The sequence below is a fragment of the Corythoichthys intestinalis genome, chromosome 1 (genome assembly GCF_030265065.1).
Source record: "Corythoichthys intestinalis isolate RoL2023-P3 chromosome 1, ASM3026506v1, whole genome shotgun sequence".
In the NCBI taxonomy this organism is placed as follows: Eukaryota; Metazoa; Chordata; class Actinopteri; order Syngnathiformes; family Syngnathidae; genus Corythoichthys; species Corythoichthys intestinalis.
In genome coordinates, this window is record NC_080395.1 from 622,910 (window position 1) to 636,742 (window position 13,833).

At 41.1% G+C, this 13,833-nt stretch overlaps 1 protein-coding gene across 2 annotated transcripts in view; it reads right to left on the bottom strand.

The window, feature by feature from the left end:
* The window catches only part of znf536 (zinc finger protein 536), a 542,639-nt gene that overhangs the window by 90,456 nt on the left and 438,350 nt on the right, over positions 1-13,833 (bottom strand). For both annotated transcript variants that reach the window (XM_057853244.1, XM_057853236.1), the window contains exon 7: positions 11,818-13,395. In XM_057853244.1, coding sequence (XP_057709227.1) covers positions 11,818-13,395 — 1,578 coding nt within the window. The remainder of the gene's footprint in view (positions 1-11,817; positions 13,396-13,833) is intronic.

The window sequence follows — 13,833 nt, forward strand, 5'->3', positions numbered from 1 at the left end:
GGCGACGTCACGGTCTAAAAATAGCATTCGTGCGGGGCATTTCCGGGTAACTTCATGTTGGTTTCGGGGCACTTAAGAGTTCTTTTGGGTTTATTTTGGTCACTTTATAGATAGTCTAAAGAAAACAAACCCTAAAACTTTCAGCTGTACTGTAACGTGTCAAAAACAAAAAGCAGCGAGCAGGTGAGAACTCAGTCAAGCTCATTAGTAAACGACGGGGTCTCCTAGCCCCGCCCACTTCAACCTAGCAGAGCATTTTTTAAGTATTCACACGTGCGTGAGCGTGTTTGTCAGAGACGGCAAGCACATTGATGGTAATTAACCACCTGATGAGGACGATATTATTGGCAATTACCAGGTTTTGCTTTATCACAAGTTTGGAGTGCGCGCGTGTGTCAGTGTGTGCGCGGAGGTGCGAATAAAGGAGGGCAGGTGTGTACGCTTAAGGTGCAAAGACAACAGCGCTGATAAAAAACGAGATGCAGTGTGAGATTGGAGTCAAGCTGTTTGCGCACGAGATGACTGATCCCACGCGACGAGATTGATTGCTTCAGTCGGAGAGTTCCGGCGTTCAACAAGTTTTTGCCAGTTTTAGCACTCGTCGGTACTGCGGTACTTTATTTGAGCTGGGAAGTAAGTAAGTCAATCAAAATCACGACTGATATTGAATGAATGAAATCGTAATGGAATTGAATCTTGTCATTTGAGGAGGGACTCATCAGGTGTAGTCAGTGATATGAAACAAATCGTGAAAGGGTGGAATCAAAATTGGGGTAAGTATTACCCAATTGAGATAATCCAATTGTAATCGGAGTAAAATGTCAATGACATCACAACTGGTGTGACGTCATAACTGGATTCCATAATCATGTAAGTGGCATGTTTTATTATGACTCCGGATTCAATATTTTCTATGAACTCATTGCTTTTCTCGTAGGCACCGTCTAACTGTTTGCATTATTCTAACACACTTAATATAATCAATCAGGGAATAGTATCGTTGATCTTATTTACTGTTTGTATTACTCTAACACACCCAATATAAAATAAATAGCACTTATACCATAGTTTAAGGACACCTTCTTATCACGGAAACCCAACGTGTGAATCATGCAACTGACTGCGCAAGATTGATGCTGACAAGCCCACGTCTGCACCACCAATTCTCGCAATCAGTTCTCCCGGATAGTCCAGAAAAAGGACTAAGGAATAAGGAACACCGGAGAATGCCCGATATCCAACTGATAAGACTCCAAGAGCCCCTTTGACGCTGAGGTGGCAAAATCCACAACCCTCGTTGCCCTGACAACAGTCACTCCCGAGTCCTCCTGTCCAATCCACAAACAGGCAATAATCCTAAACAACACCCAAACACACCATTCTTTGGCCCACAGCCCGCCCCACGAAAGCCTTCAAAAAGACTGAATGTTTAACTAATCGTTGTCATTTTTTTCCTCGGGAACCTTTTGTTGACTTGTGATATGGTGACCCTAAATCCTCACCTGGGTCCCTCTGTGCTGTATGATCGCTGTCGACCTGAATAAAAAGTCAACTTGTGCTTCAAAGCCCTTTTCCAGCTTTTAAAATGGAGTCAGTACAAGGGGTTAAGACTAAGGTGAATGTGCGGAGTTTGGCCTTAAGGCCAGGTTGTCGGAGTCTAGCCGGCCCGCGCTTCAGCTGGCGTGATTCCGGCAATCTGGCTAAAAGGTCACATTCCTTCATTGCTTACCCATGCATTGATTTTTTTGTAGATTGGATTATTTTAATGGTATATTTAGAGGTCTGAACAGAAAAATCTGTCTGGAAGCCTTTGCCAGTCATGGGTCCAATCCATTTGAAGTGCGAGAGGCCTCCCAGTTTCAACTGGATTGGATGTGTACTAGTGATAAACACCTTTAAAGAGCTTCTATGGCATGTTTACAGGTCTTAACAAAAAATCAATCAGGAAACTGCAGCTAATCCGGAATCCTTAAAAATACACAAAAACTGGACAATACTACAACGCTGACAAAATTATGACACTGGCTTCGAGTGAGTCAACGGATAACCTATAAAACCTTACATTCGACTTGTCGGCCGCCATTGACAGCAATGGACGAAGATGAATAGATGAACGAACGTTCACGCGCTGACAGCCTCTGAGTTCAAATGGATTCAACGTCTTCTTGCAATAAACTCATTTAAATTCACAGCAGAAGGATGAAAAGAGCCACGCGATTGGACGTCTATCATCGATTGCATCTCACGCGTCACGCCGCGGCCTTGCGAGCTGGAAGCGCGTCTGTGACCCGAGGGCTTGCCGTTAATCACCTAAATTGATAAATGGAATTTCTAGAACATTTAGGCAGGTGGGCTGGAGTTTAGCACATACAGTAGGTGGTGTAAATGGGTGTAAACACCTCCACTTTCATGCTCTTATAAGACACAACAACCACAAGTGCAGAGTTTAAGTGACTCGCCAACTTAGATTTAAAAACATTGCACATCCATCTTCTGGTTTTCCACTATTACCTTTAATGAAACCAACTGTTTCATACCTCTTATATCACAAATTCAATGTCGATACCCATCCAGCAACTTCTAGAAAGTTGAAGTTCAGATGTGAGTGGTAACGCGTTACCTTTACTCTGTTACGTTTAATGTATTTTCCACACTATAAGGCGCATCAGAGTATAAGGCGCACCTTCAATGAATGGTCTATTTTAAAACTGTTTTCAGAATAGAGCACACCGCATAATAAGACGCAGTAGTAGTAGTACTAGTAGTAGTATTGGCTCGGGTTGCGTTATACATCTACTAGATGGAGCCTCGCTGAAAGGAATGTCGTGTCATGAAAAATAACAATATTGATCCATATATAAGGCGCATTGGGTTTTAAGGCGCACTGTCGGCTTTTGAGAAAACGGAAGATTTTTAGGTGCGCCTTATAGTGCAGAAAATATAGTACGTGAGTGACTTTTTGAGAAAAATGTACTCCTAAGACACAATACTTTTTACTTTGGCCTACATAACATCTTTATTCTACATGTTAGACATGATTTTATTTATGTCAACGTAGCAGTTTCACCAATGACACGTCACGACAATTAATGACATGGCTTCATGACACCAACCCCACGTAAAAATACAGTCACATGACCACACAAACACACACACACACGTCGTTGGAAGTCCTATGATCACGCTGGCCTGTTCAATCCCTTGGCATCTTTAAAGCGCCGTAAAAACTAAAGTACAGGTCATCCAGGTCAAGTTACAAACGAGGTCGAAATTCGTGGGACGTAACCTGAATTTCCATGTAAATTGGAATGAACCCTTTAAGTACCCCTAATCCTTAAAATAACTATCCAAAAACATGTATAACACATCATTGTACTGTCCTCTCCAAGACATTGGAGCTAAATTCTAGTTAGACAGCGAGCTAAGCTGTAATCCTTCCCCTCTCTCACTCGCATGCAGAAGTACTACCTACTCTACACTTCCCGCACCAAAATAAAAGCATGCATCAGAAAACAAAAGTGAACATAATAGTCAAATACATGTTTTTCCAAAGGGCAGTCCGGTCATATTAATAAAAGAAAGTCATAAAATAAGATGCTGTGCGGTACAATAAGGTGCTGTTTACGCGACAAAAACAAAAAATGTCTTCAGACAAAATGGCGGACGAGACGCCGTCGTAAAGTTGAAATCATGTAGGTCAACATTACTCCAAAGCGCAGATTTCAATCTCTATCCCAGTTTTTATTTGGCACTGATAGACCACAGAAAACGAGGGATTTTTTCTACCATGAAATGAAAACGATCATGTTTTTTTTTCCACTAGAGGGCACTAGTGCTCTTTGGATAGGTGAGGTTTCATTTCTGTTGATTTTTCTGGTCTAAATTTGAAGATTTTTGTGTTTTATTTATTTATTTATTTTTATTGGGGGCTAATGCAGTCATGTTATAGGTTATAGTACGGTACAATAATAGCAGTTTATGCTAAGAAATATGCTGCGGTGCTAAGGACAAAAAAATCTAAACATTGTAAGCAGTTACTCACAATGTCACTCGTGTCTTGAGGATTCTTTTCACAGAATCCTTTTATACTTGTACTCGAGTAAATTTCTTGGATAACTACCGTATTGGCCTGAATACAAGATGGCCCTGATTATAAGACAACCCCCTCTTTTTCAAGACTCAAGCTTGAAAAAAGACTTTTTGAACACCAAATTAATTTTATGCAGAAAATAATTACAGTACATCCGAAACAAATGATTATAACAATATATTTGAGAGAAAAAGCATGTTTTTATGCCTCATTCAAATCTTAATATCTGCAATAACTGCATTAACCATCAAAGTGAAGTCTAACTGTAACTGAAGTCTTGAAACAAATCTGAATAAGGAAAAACATTGCAAAAAAATCATGCAAACTGGTTAAACTTGAGAGTAGCTGAGATCTGTCATGACAGAACATCGCTTCAATGATATCTGGCGCCATCTAGCGTCGTAAATGGGTATAACGTCTAGACCGCGAATATGGGACGACCCCCACTTTTTCGGTCTTATTTCAATGCAAAAAACACCCTCTTATGTTCGGGCCAATACAGTACTTTTACTTGAACAATATTATTTTGACGTAATGTGACTTGTTTTTCGCTACTCTACCCACCACCGCTGATTCAAATTCCATGTCAATACCTATCCAGGGACTCCTAGGATGCGCGAGGTCACGTTCCGCCCAGTCTTGACTATTCGGCTAAGAAGTGCGATGATCAAAGAAACAAAATTTAAGCACATCCACTCAATTTTGGCTTGACGTCACAGTCTTCTAAAGCAAACGATCCATTACAGAGCTTGCTTTGTCCATGGTGAAGACAAAAAAAGTGGACAGATTTGGAATCTCAGCATCGTATCTAGCGAGGATGAACAATTGCTTAATGTCAGAGCGTACAAGTAAGAAAATATGCCACAAAGCCCTTTGTTACGTCGGCTTATCGACAAAAAGGTCAAACATTCCTAATTCGGCCTACACGGTCGTCACGGCGCACAAAGGAGACGCTTGATGAGCTAGACTATAGGACGCGGTACTGTATGGAAACCTCCGGAATGTGTACATGTTTATATTATAAGAGCGAGATCCTTGACGACAGACCATCTGTTGTCAGTCGAAAAGGTCACAGGATGCTAATTATCACGGATATTTGTCGTAAAGTCATCTCGGCCCGATTCCTGGAGCGTTATTATATTTGAAAATATCAATTACTTCATACGTATCCAAATGATCAAATAAATTATAGTCTACATTGTATCGTAGCAATACACCTTCTAGACATTGATGACTTCAAAATAGTCCAAATCTTTCCTATTTTTGCCCCTAAACAATATTATTTTTCCCATTTTTTTAAGGGGTGGGAAAAGATCAATATTCTGTCTTTTAAAAGCTATATTTTTTTAAAACTTTGAATTAAAAAAAGTCAAAAAAAAAAAAAAATATTTATCTATTTATTTATATATATATTTGTTTTTAATCTTATTTGCAAGTTTCATTCAATAAAAAAAAAATAAAACAGTAAATATTCTCTTTGTTTTTGACTCATTATTTTGTTTTCAATTTTGTCAAAGGGAACAAATTCTTCGATTTTTGGACTAGGAAAATTTTACAAGCATTTTATATTAGCGAAAAACATGAAGTCGTTGTGTATAATTGTCTTTCGCAGGGCAAACAAAATGACATGGCGGCCATTTTGACAGCCCTGTTGTAGCTCATACCTCCAGCCATGCCGTGAACTGAAATGAGTTGATCAAATAGTGGCAAACGTTGATTCGCTGTAAAAACGCCGTTGCAATCATCCAATCAAGTAAAATATTTAAACGAGTTTATCACTGGCATCTCCGTCGATGGCGGCCAACGAGTTAAAGCGACGACACGAGTTTGCCATGTTTTCCTCCCGCAGACACTTGAAGGTGGCGGCTCTAAAGTGCAGGAGAGCCTAGTAAAAAGTGTAAAAAGAGACAAAGAGAAAAACGATTTCCCGGCCGGGTCTCGGGGAGCAGCTGTAACCCGAGCACAATCATGAAAGCTGGCAGTTCATTTTTCACAGGGTCATACATCGACCAGTCTTATAAAGTAATGGGCTTCTTCTGGGAGGCGGCTTTATGAACACTAAGATAGTTAGGAGACACGCGCAGGAGCTCCGGGTCCTGCTCGGACTCGCGTCGGGTTATTCCCTCCTGGCGTGGCGGCGTTCGAGGGAGGCGGCGCTCCCGGTAATATCAACGCGTAATAAAGATTAATCTGTTGCTGGTAGTTCCGCTGATTACTCCTCAACTTGGCGGAAATAAGACTCAAATCACTTCAGAGACGTTCCAGGGACCTTCGGTGGGTGTCTTTGCCGCCTGGAAACTGAATTTACCTTTCAGACATGAGTCTTTAGGACTTGGTGCTTCTGTAGCAACCATCTGCAGTTCCTCTAACCTTCGTGGGACCGATGATGTTATTTGGGTGATTTTCATGAAGCTAACCTAAAGTACCGTATTGGCCCGAATATAAGACGAACCCCTCTTTTTCAAGACTCAAGTTACAAAAAAGACTTTTTGAACACGAAATTAATTTTCATACAGAATATAATTACAGTACATCCGATACAAATGATTACAACAATATATTTGAGAGAAAAAGCATGTCATTTTGCCTCATTCAAATCTTAATATCTGAACATTGTCAACTAAAGTGCAATCACATTCGTAAATGAATGGCTTCTGGTTTTTGAAATGGAAATAAACCAATCTATTGTGATAAAATAACAACATTACAATATCTGCATTAACCATCAAAGTGAGGTTTAACTATAACTGTAGTCTTGAAACAAATCTGAATAAGGAAAAACATTGCCATAAAATAATGCAAACTTGTGAGTAGCTGAGATCTGTCATGACACAACATTACTCCTCAAGTTCAGCATTCGTTTATTTGATGCTGGCGCCACCTAGCGTCGTGAATGGGTATAATGTCTAGACCACGAATACAAGACGACTCCCACTTTTTCAGTCTTATTTCAATGCAAAAAACCCTGTCTTATATTCGTGCCAATACGGTATGTCTTTTAGGAATATAGTCATGAAAACCTGAAATAAGAGTTGTCCGATATTATCGGGTAGCTGAAAATATCGGCCAATAAAAGCATTTTAAAATGATATAGGCATATCGAGATCGGTTTTGGGTCAATATGCATGTTGCCTTCACAGTTCATGTAGAAGCCTCCTGCCTTTGTACAAGGGCTGGTCATAGCTTAGCATAGCAGTAATGCTTATTGACCATTAGATGTCTCCAAACTAAGATGCTTGGGATTTGTTATGTGAGCATTACTATTATTACAGCATCCAGTGAGGCATCACAATACAATTAACCATAATATGTTAAGTCCACGACCGCCTGTATCGGTATTGGTTTGATATCGGTATTGGATTTTTGGAGCTGGACAATATCGGGATTAGGGGTGGGAATCTCTAGTTAACCCATGATACGATATGATATGCGATACAAATTTCACGATAACGATGATGTCACGATACAGCAATATAATGATTATCTGTACATTGGTCAGGAAATCATTCTAGGATATTCTAGAAAACAACTAATAAACAGAAAAACAAGTTTTCTTTATCCTTCTGCTGTAAGTTTATCACTAGTAGAAGTCGCGGTCTAGGCGTCATACCTATTCACGACGCTAGATGGTGCCAGATATCATTGAAGCGATGTTCTGTCATGACAGATCTCAGCTACTCTTTTTAGTTTAACCAGCATTATTTTATGGCAATGTTTTTCCTTATTCAGATTTGTTTCAATGCTAGTTACAGTTAGACTTCATTTTGATGGTTAATGCAGTTATTGCAATCTTGTTGATTTATCACAATAGACTGGTTTATTTACATTTTAAAAACCAAAATTGATTTACAAATGTGATTGCACTTTAGTTTACATATTTAAATTGTCAGATATTAAGATTTGAATGAGGCAAAATAACATGCTTTTTCTTTCAAATATATTGTTGTAGTCATTTGTTTCAGATGTACTGTAATTATTTTCTGTATGAAAATTAATTTGGTGTTCAACAAGTCTTTTTTCACACTTGAGTCTTGAAAAACGGGGTCGTCGTATAATCAGGGCCGTCTTATATTCGGGCCAATACGGTATTTAAGGAAAATTTCGTGTACAAGGATGCAGCTTTCATGACTGTGTTCACGGACCCTTCATAATCGCAGTGTTTTTAAAAATAGTTATTCTGACCCATAATGCACCACAAAGAAGGCAAGACATAAGATAGCGACAAGGTAAGATTGTTTGGCCTTTTTTGACATTGCTAATACAGCGATTGCTTGCTTTTCGCGGTTAATGGGGACCAGAACCCGCCGCGATATGTAAAAAACCACCAACTAAAAAAAATTTTTGTGTGTGTGTGTTCAATGGGTTAGGGTTAGGGTTATTTACAGATTTAGCATTGGAAAGAGATACATATAAGACATGTTTTTTTCACTTTTTTCCTCCCAAAGTATAATTTAAAAAAATGTGTATATATATATATATACATATATATATATATATATATATATATACTGGACTGTCTCAGAAAATTAGAATACACAATATTCTAATTTTTTGAGACAGTCCTGTGTATATATACAGGACTGTCTCAGGAAATTAGAATACACAATATTCTAATTTCCTGACTGTCTCAGGAAATTAGAATATTGTGTATTCTAATTTCTTGAGACAGTCCAGTATATATATATATGTATATTTTAATTAATGGCTTTTAAGCACTTCAAATGTAATAATTATGATAAGTTTTTTAGACATGTTATTGTCCCACTGAATTATTTTTTAACAAGAATAAAGTAGTAGAAAAACACTTACACACGATGAGTTGCCAAAGCAACGGTTTAACAAGTGAAATGATGATTGACGCATTCTGCGCTTTGAAGTTCATTTCTCTGGCAAGTTCAAACCTAAACATCTGTCTATCATTGATCACTTTAATAAGCAACTCCAGTGCATTGCCTGATGAACAAAGAGCAGGGAGACAGAGGGAGGGAGAGTGAGAAGGTGCGATCGGCTCGGGACAGCTCATCTGTATTATTATTATTTTTTTAAATTGGGAAAAAAAAATCTGCGATGGACTGACGGCGCGGAAGTTTGAAGCACGAAGTAGCGAGGGATCACTGTAGTTCATTTGATTTATATGCCAACTTCCCCACCACATAGCTTTCATGAGAATCACCCATTTGCTGTGTTCGCACATGTAGGAACTCGATGACGTCGGTGTTTGGCGATTCGCTGAAATCAGAAGCTACGCCCCTTGATATAGGAGCCGCAATGTTAAAAAAAAAAAAAACTAGCCTGTGGTAGCAGCCATGTATACAATATGTGTATACAGTAAACACCTTCAATATGTTACACTTTGTCTTTTACTGTGTGCTGCCCTGTCCTCCATGAAACGAAGAAAGGTCGACTGGATGGCGAAGGATGTTACCTACGGTCCTAAAGCGGCTATTGACTGGTTTCATACAACACGAATCACGTCAGCTTTGCGGTAGTCGCATCAATTTAGACCTTTCTCTCCAAGTTGGCACCATTTGGACATGCACCAATGCGGCGGAATAGACAAAAGAATAGAAGGAAATGGATATCCTCAGATTGGAATTTCAGAACGCGTCCAAATGTGATATGTATCGGATATCTGACAAGATGACTGCGCCTTAAACAGATTGGATGTACCCTGTCAATAAGAACCTGACGTCATGAGAATAAACCGATCAATTGGTTCCCTGCACAGACTTTAGGAATGTTTCTTTGGCCGGATTGGAGTCCAAGAAGTCCAACATTATTAAGATATCATAATATAAATCATATCTTAGATCAGAATTTTTCCCCCCACCCACATACAAACTTGGACTTGTGTTGCACCAATACCGCCCCGACACTAAAATGGCATCAGCGGTATCATGGAGTATTAGGAAATAATGTGCCGATGCTGCATAATATGTACTTTTGGAGATCTAGTTTCCAAACACTGGTCGCCACACCCAAGATGGCTGCCAGCTACGCACATCGCGGTTAAAAAACAGGAGCGCTTGTCGTCTAGCGCCGTCAATGGCAGCCCGTGAGTTGAGCAGTGTCTGACTAAGCCATGATAGCAAAACTTTACAGTCAAGTGGGTATGCAGTAATTTAGCATTAAAAGTAGGGCTCCAACTGTCAAATATTTTAGTAGTCGATTAATCGATGGACTAGTTAGTTCGAATAATCGAGTAATCGGTTAAGGAACATGAAAAATTAAAAAACCTGAGCTGAACTTCAAACGGTATAATTTAAAAAAAAAATTTTTTTTTAAAATGAGGATCTATGTACAACTAAAAAACAATTGGCTAACTTACATAGAAAAAGTCCGCTAGCTTAAGTGCTATAAAATGCTAAAGTTTTTTTTGTTTTTGTTTACAATGCTCTTAACAAATGGTTCAGACACATATTCCCACAAAAAAAAAAACAAAAAAAAACCGCTAAATATACCTATAAACTAAATTATGAATGAATTAAAAAACATTAGCTCAAACAAAAACTTAGCTTATGTTGGTCTTAACAGGGAGCAGTTGGATTCAGCCATGTGAAAAGAGGCAGACCAGATGGCAGTGTATCCACCCTCATCAATAAAACTAAATGCAAACACTTTCAAAATAAACCATTACAACGCTACTTTAATTAAACGAATACTCGAAGCAACAAAATTTAATTCGAATATTTTTTTTCTAATCAAATACTCAAGTTAATCGATTAATCGTTCCAACACTAATTAAAAGAGGAAAAAAATGTATATATATTAGGGCTGTCAAAATTATCGCGTTAACGGGCAGTAATTATTTTTTAAATTAATCACGTTAAATTATTTGACGCAAGTAACGCACATTTAAATGACAGTACAGTGAAATGCCCAGTTGTTAATTGTGTTTTATGGAGTTTTGCCACCCTCTGCTGGCACTTGGGTGCGACTGTTTTGATAGGCTTCAGCACCCATGAGCATTGTGAAAGTAATTATTGACATCAATAATGGCGGGCTACTAGTTTATTTTTTGATTGAAAATTTTACAAATGTTATTAAAACGAAAACATTGAGAGGGGTTTTAATATAAAATTTCTATAACTTGTCCTAACATTTTAACTTTTAAGAACTACAAGTCTTTCTATCCATGGATCGCTTTAACAGAATGTTAATAATGTTAATGCCATCTTGTTGATTTATAGTTATAATAAACAAATACAGTCCTTATGTACCGTATGTTGAATGTATATATCCATCTTGTGTCTTATCTTTCCATTCCAACAATAATTTACAGAAAAAAATGGCATATTTTATAGATGGTTTGAATTGCGATTAATTACAATTAATTAATTTTTAAGCTGTAATTAACTCGATTAAAAAATGTAATCGTTTGACAGCCCTAATATATATATATATATATATATATATATTTTAAATTGTGGTATCGCTACAGTATCGGCCGATACCACATAGCCAGGTGTCGGAATCGGTTTGGCATCGGTGCAACGCTGTTTTAGACCCATTTTTTGTGACTTCTTGTGCTGAATTTAAACCACATGCTTGAATTCATACTTTTTCTTCTCTACTCATCAAATCTCCCCAGACCAGAATAAGGGCGCGACCCAAAAAAGCTCACGTGACTACAATGCAAAACAGAAGGAAAAAATCAAAGCGATGGGTTGAAATCATTCAAACTCCGCCTGAAGTGAATGCAGCCTCGGAAGAGGTTCAAGACTTACCGGACGCATCGGGTCTCTTCACGTTAAAGGCCGACAGGTTGTCGCTCCCGTAGGCTCGGAGAACCGACATCATGTTTATCTGCTGTTCGGCCTTCAGAAGTCCCGGCGGGGCTTCGGTCGGAGGCAGGAGGGGCAGGCCTTGCTGCCACGGCTTCTCCAGGGACAAGACTTGCTTCTGATTTTGCTGGAAAAGCGACACCGAGGCGGCCAAACCGTCTTGCGGCTGCTTCTGGTGATTCTGAACACGGTCCGGAGCGGGACTTCCTCCTTCGTCTCGGTCCGCATCGTCTTCTCGCTCCTCGTCCTCTTCGGCATCCTCCCTCTCCTCGTCGGAGTGATGTCGCCCACGTTTGGGGGTGGTTGACGGAGTGTCACCGGAGACTTGCGTCTCAGACTTTGCGACCTCGTCGTCGGAGCCCACCCGCTCCTCGTCAGGGTCTCCGCAAGAGCTTCTCTCGCCGACTTGGTCATCCCCAGCTGAAGATGTCCCTCTGAAGGCCTTGCCCGGAAGTTCCAGTCCCTGCTCGGTGGCAGACATGTAGCCTTGGAGACCCTGAGGCCCTCCCCGGGGGGATCCGTCATACAGGCCGCCAAAGCGTCTATAGAAGTCGCTCTGGAAGGGGTTGTAGGGCTGGTCGATGTGGTTGTTCCAGCCAATCTGGTTCCTCTCTCCATCCCCGTCTTTGTCCAAGAGCAAACTCTTGATGTTGGGCGATTGCTCGGTGTTGGGAGAAGCCTCGCCGTGCGCGTCCTTTCCCATGTCGGCTCTCTGAGCCTGACCCAGATGGTTGGCCTGGAGGTGAAGGGCCATGAGCTCCAGGGACGCGGTGGAGAAGGAGCAGAAGAGGCAGCCGTGCCACGCCACGTTGTCGTGGATAGTGACGGAGGAGCCGGGGAGAGAACCGGAGCCGGACTCGGGCCGGACCGAGACGGAGAGGTCCAGTGGCTCGAACTGGGATCCGGGTTTTAAGGGTCCCGGATTCTGCTTGACCTCCAGTTTATCATCCATATCCTGGTCCGTCAGGGCGATTCGCTTGGCTCTGGGCTCGCCGTTATCGTGGTAGGACTGGGCGGCTTGGATCTGGACAGGACTCTGGTTGTCCTTCATATCTTTTTTCATGGAGTTGAGGACAAAGTTGTCCATGAAAGCCTGCAGAGAGCCTTGGAAGTGAACTCCGTTCCCCATCATGCTTTGGTAGGCCCGGCTCAGGTCGGAGAAGCTGGCGGGGCCGTCGGCGTCGTTGGCCTTCGTGTTCTCGGCCGCGGCGTCGAAATGGCGATCCCCGCGTTCGCTCGCCGCCGCCACGCTGGCTGAAGCCCACTGATGCGGCAGCAAGTGTCCCCTGAAGTCCAAGTTGGGGGGAATGCTCTTAAAGACATTGCGTAGAACGTCGGGGCGGGCGAAGACGCCGCCGCCCAACGCCTTCCCGTGGTCGTCTTTGTGATCCGACGAGGGGGCGTGTCCGGAGGCGGCCGAGCCGTTCTGCCGCTCGCGGTGGTGGCGCTCTAGGTGGTACTTGAGACTGGCGGACTGGGTGCCGGCGTAATCGCAATGAGGGCAGCGGTAGGGCTTCTCTCCTGAGGGAAAGAGCAGAAGAGCAAATCATTAACCTGATTATTAGCGGCTGGGTATCCAAAAGCTATTTGCTAGAGCGGGAACGCCGACCCGAGGGTCATGTCACCTCCCCGGAGGAGGAAAAGGAGGTCAGAGCAGCAAATGAAACGCATTTCATTAACGCTAATAACAAAAGAGGATGTTTCCACAGTAGTTTGCAAACCTTTTTTTCTGTCTTGTAACCCCTTGGGAATATTATTTCAGACGGAAAATCCCATTAGAACAGATTTTTACGGCTATTTGTTGGCCGTTTTCTCCTTTCTTGGTCCTTGGAACAAACTCGCGCGCAAGCTAACGCTATTGTCACTGTCATTTAAGTGACACTTTAGTACAGTGTACTGTAAATGTGTATGTAAATAAATATTAACTTCCTTTTTATGCATTCAAAACAGCAGTTTAAG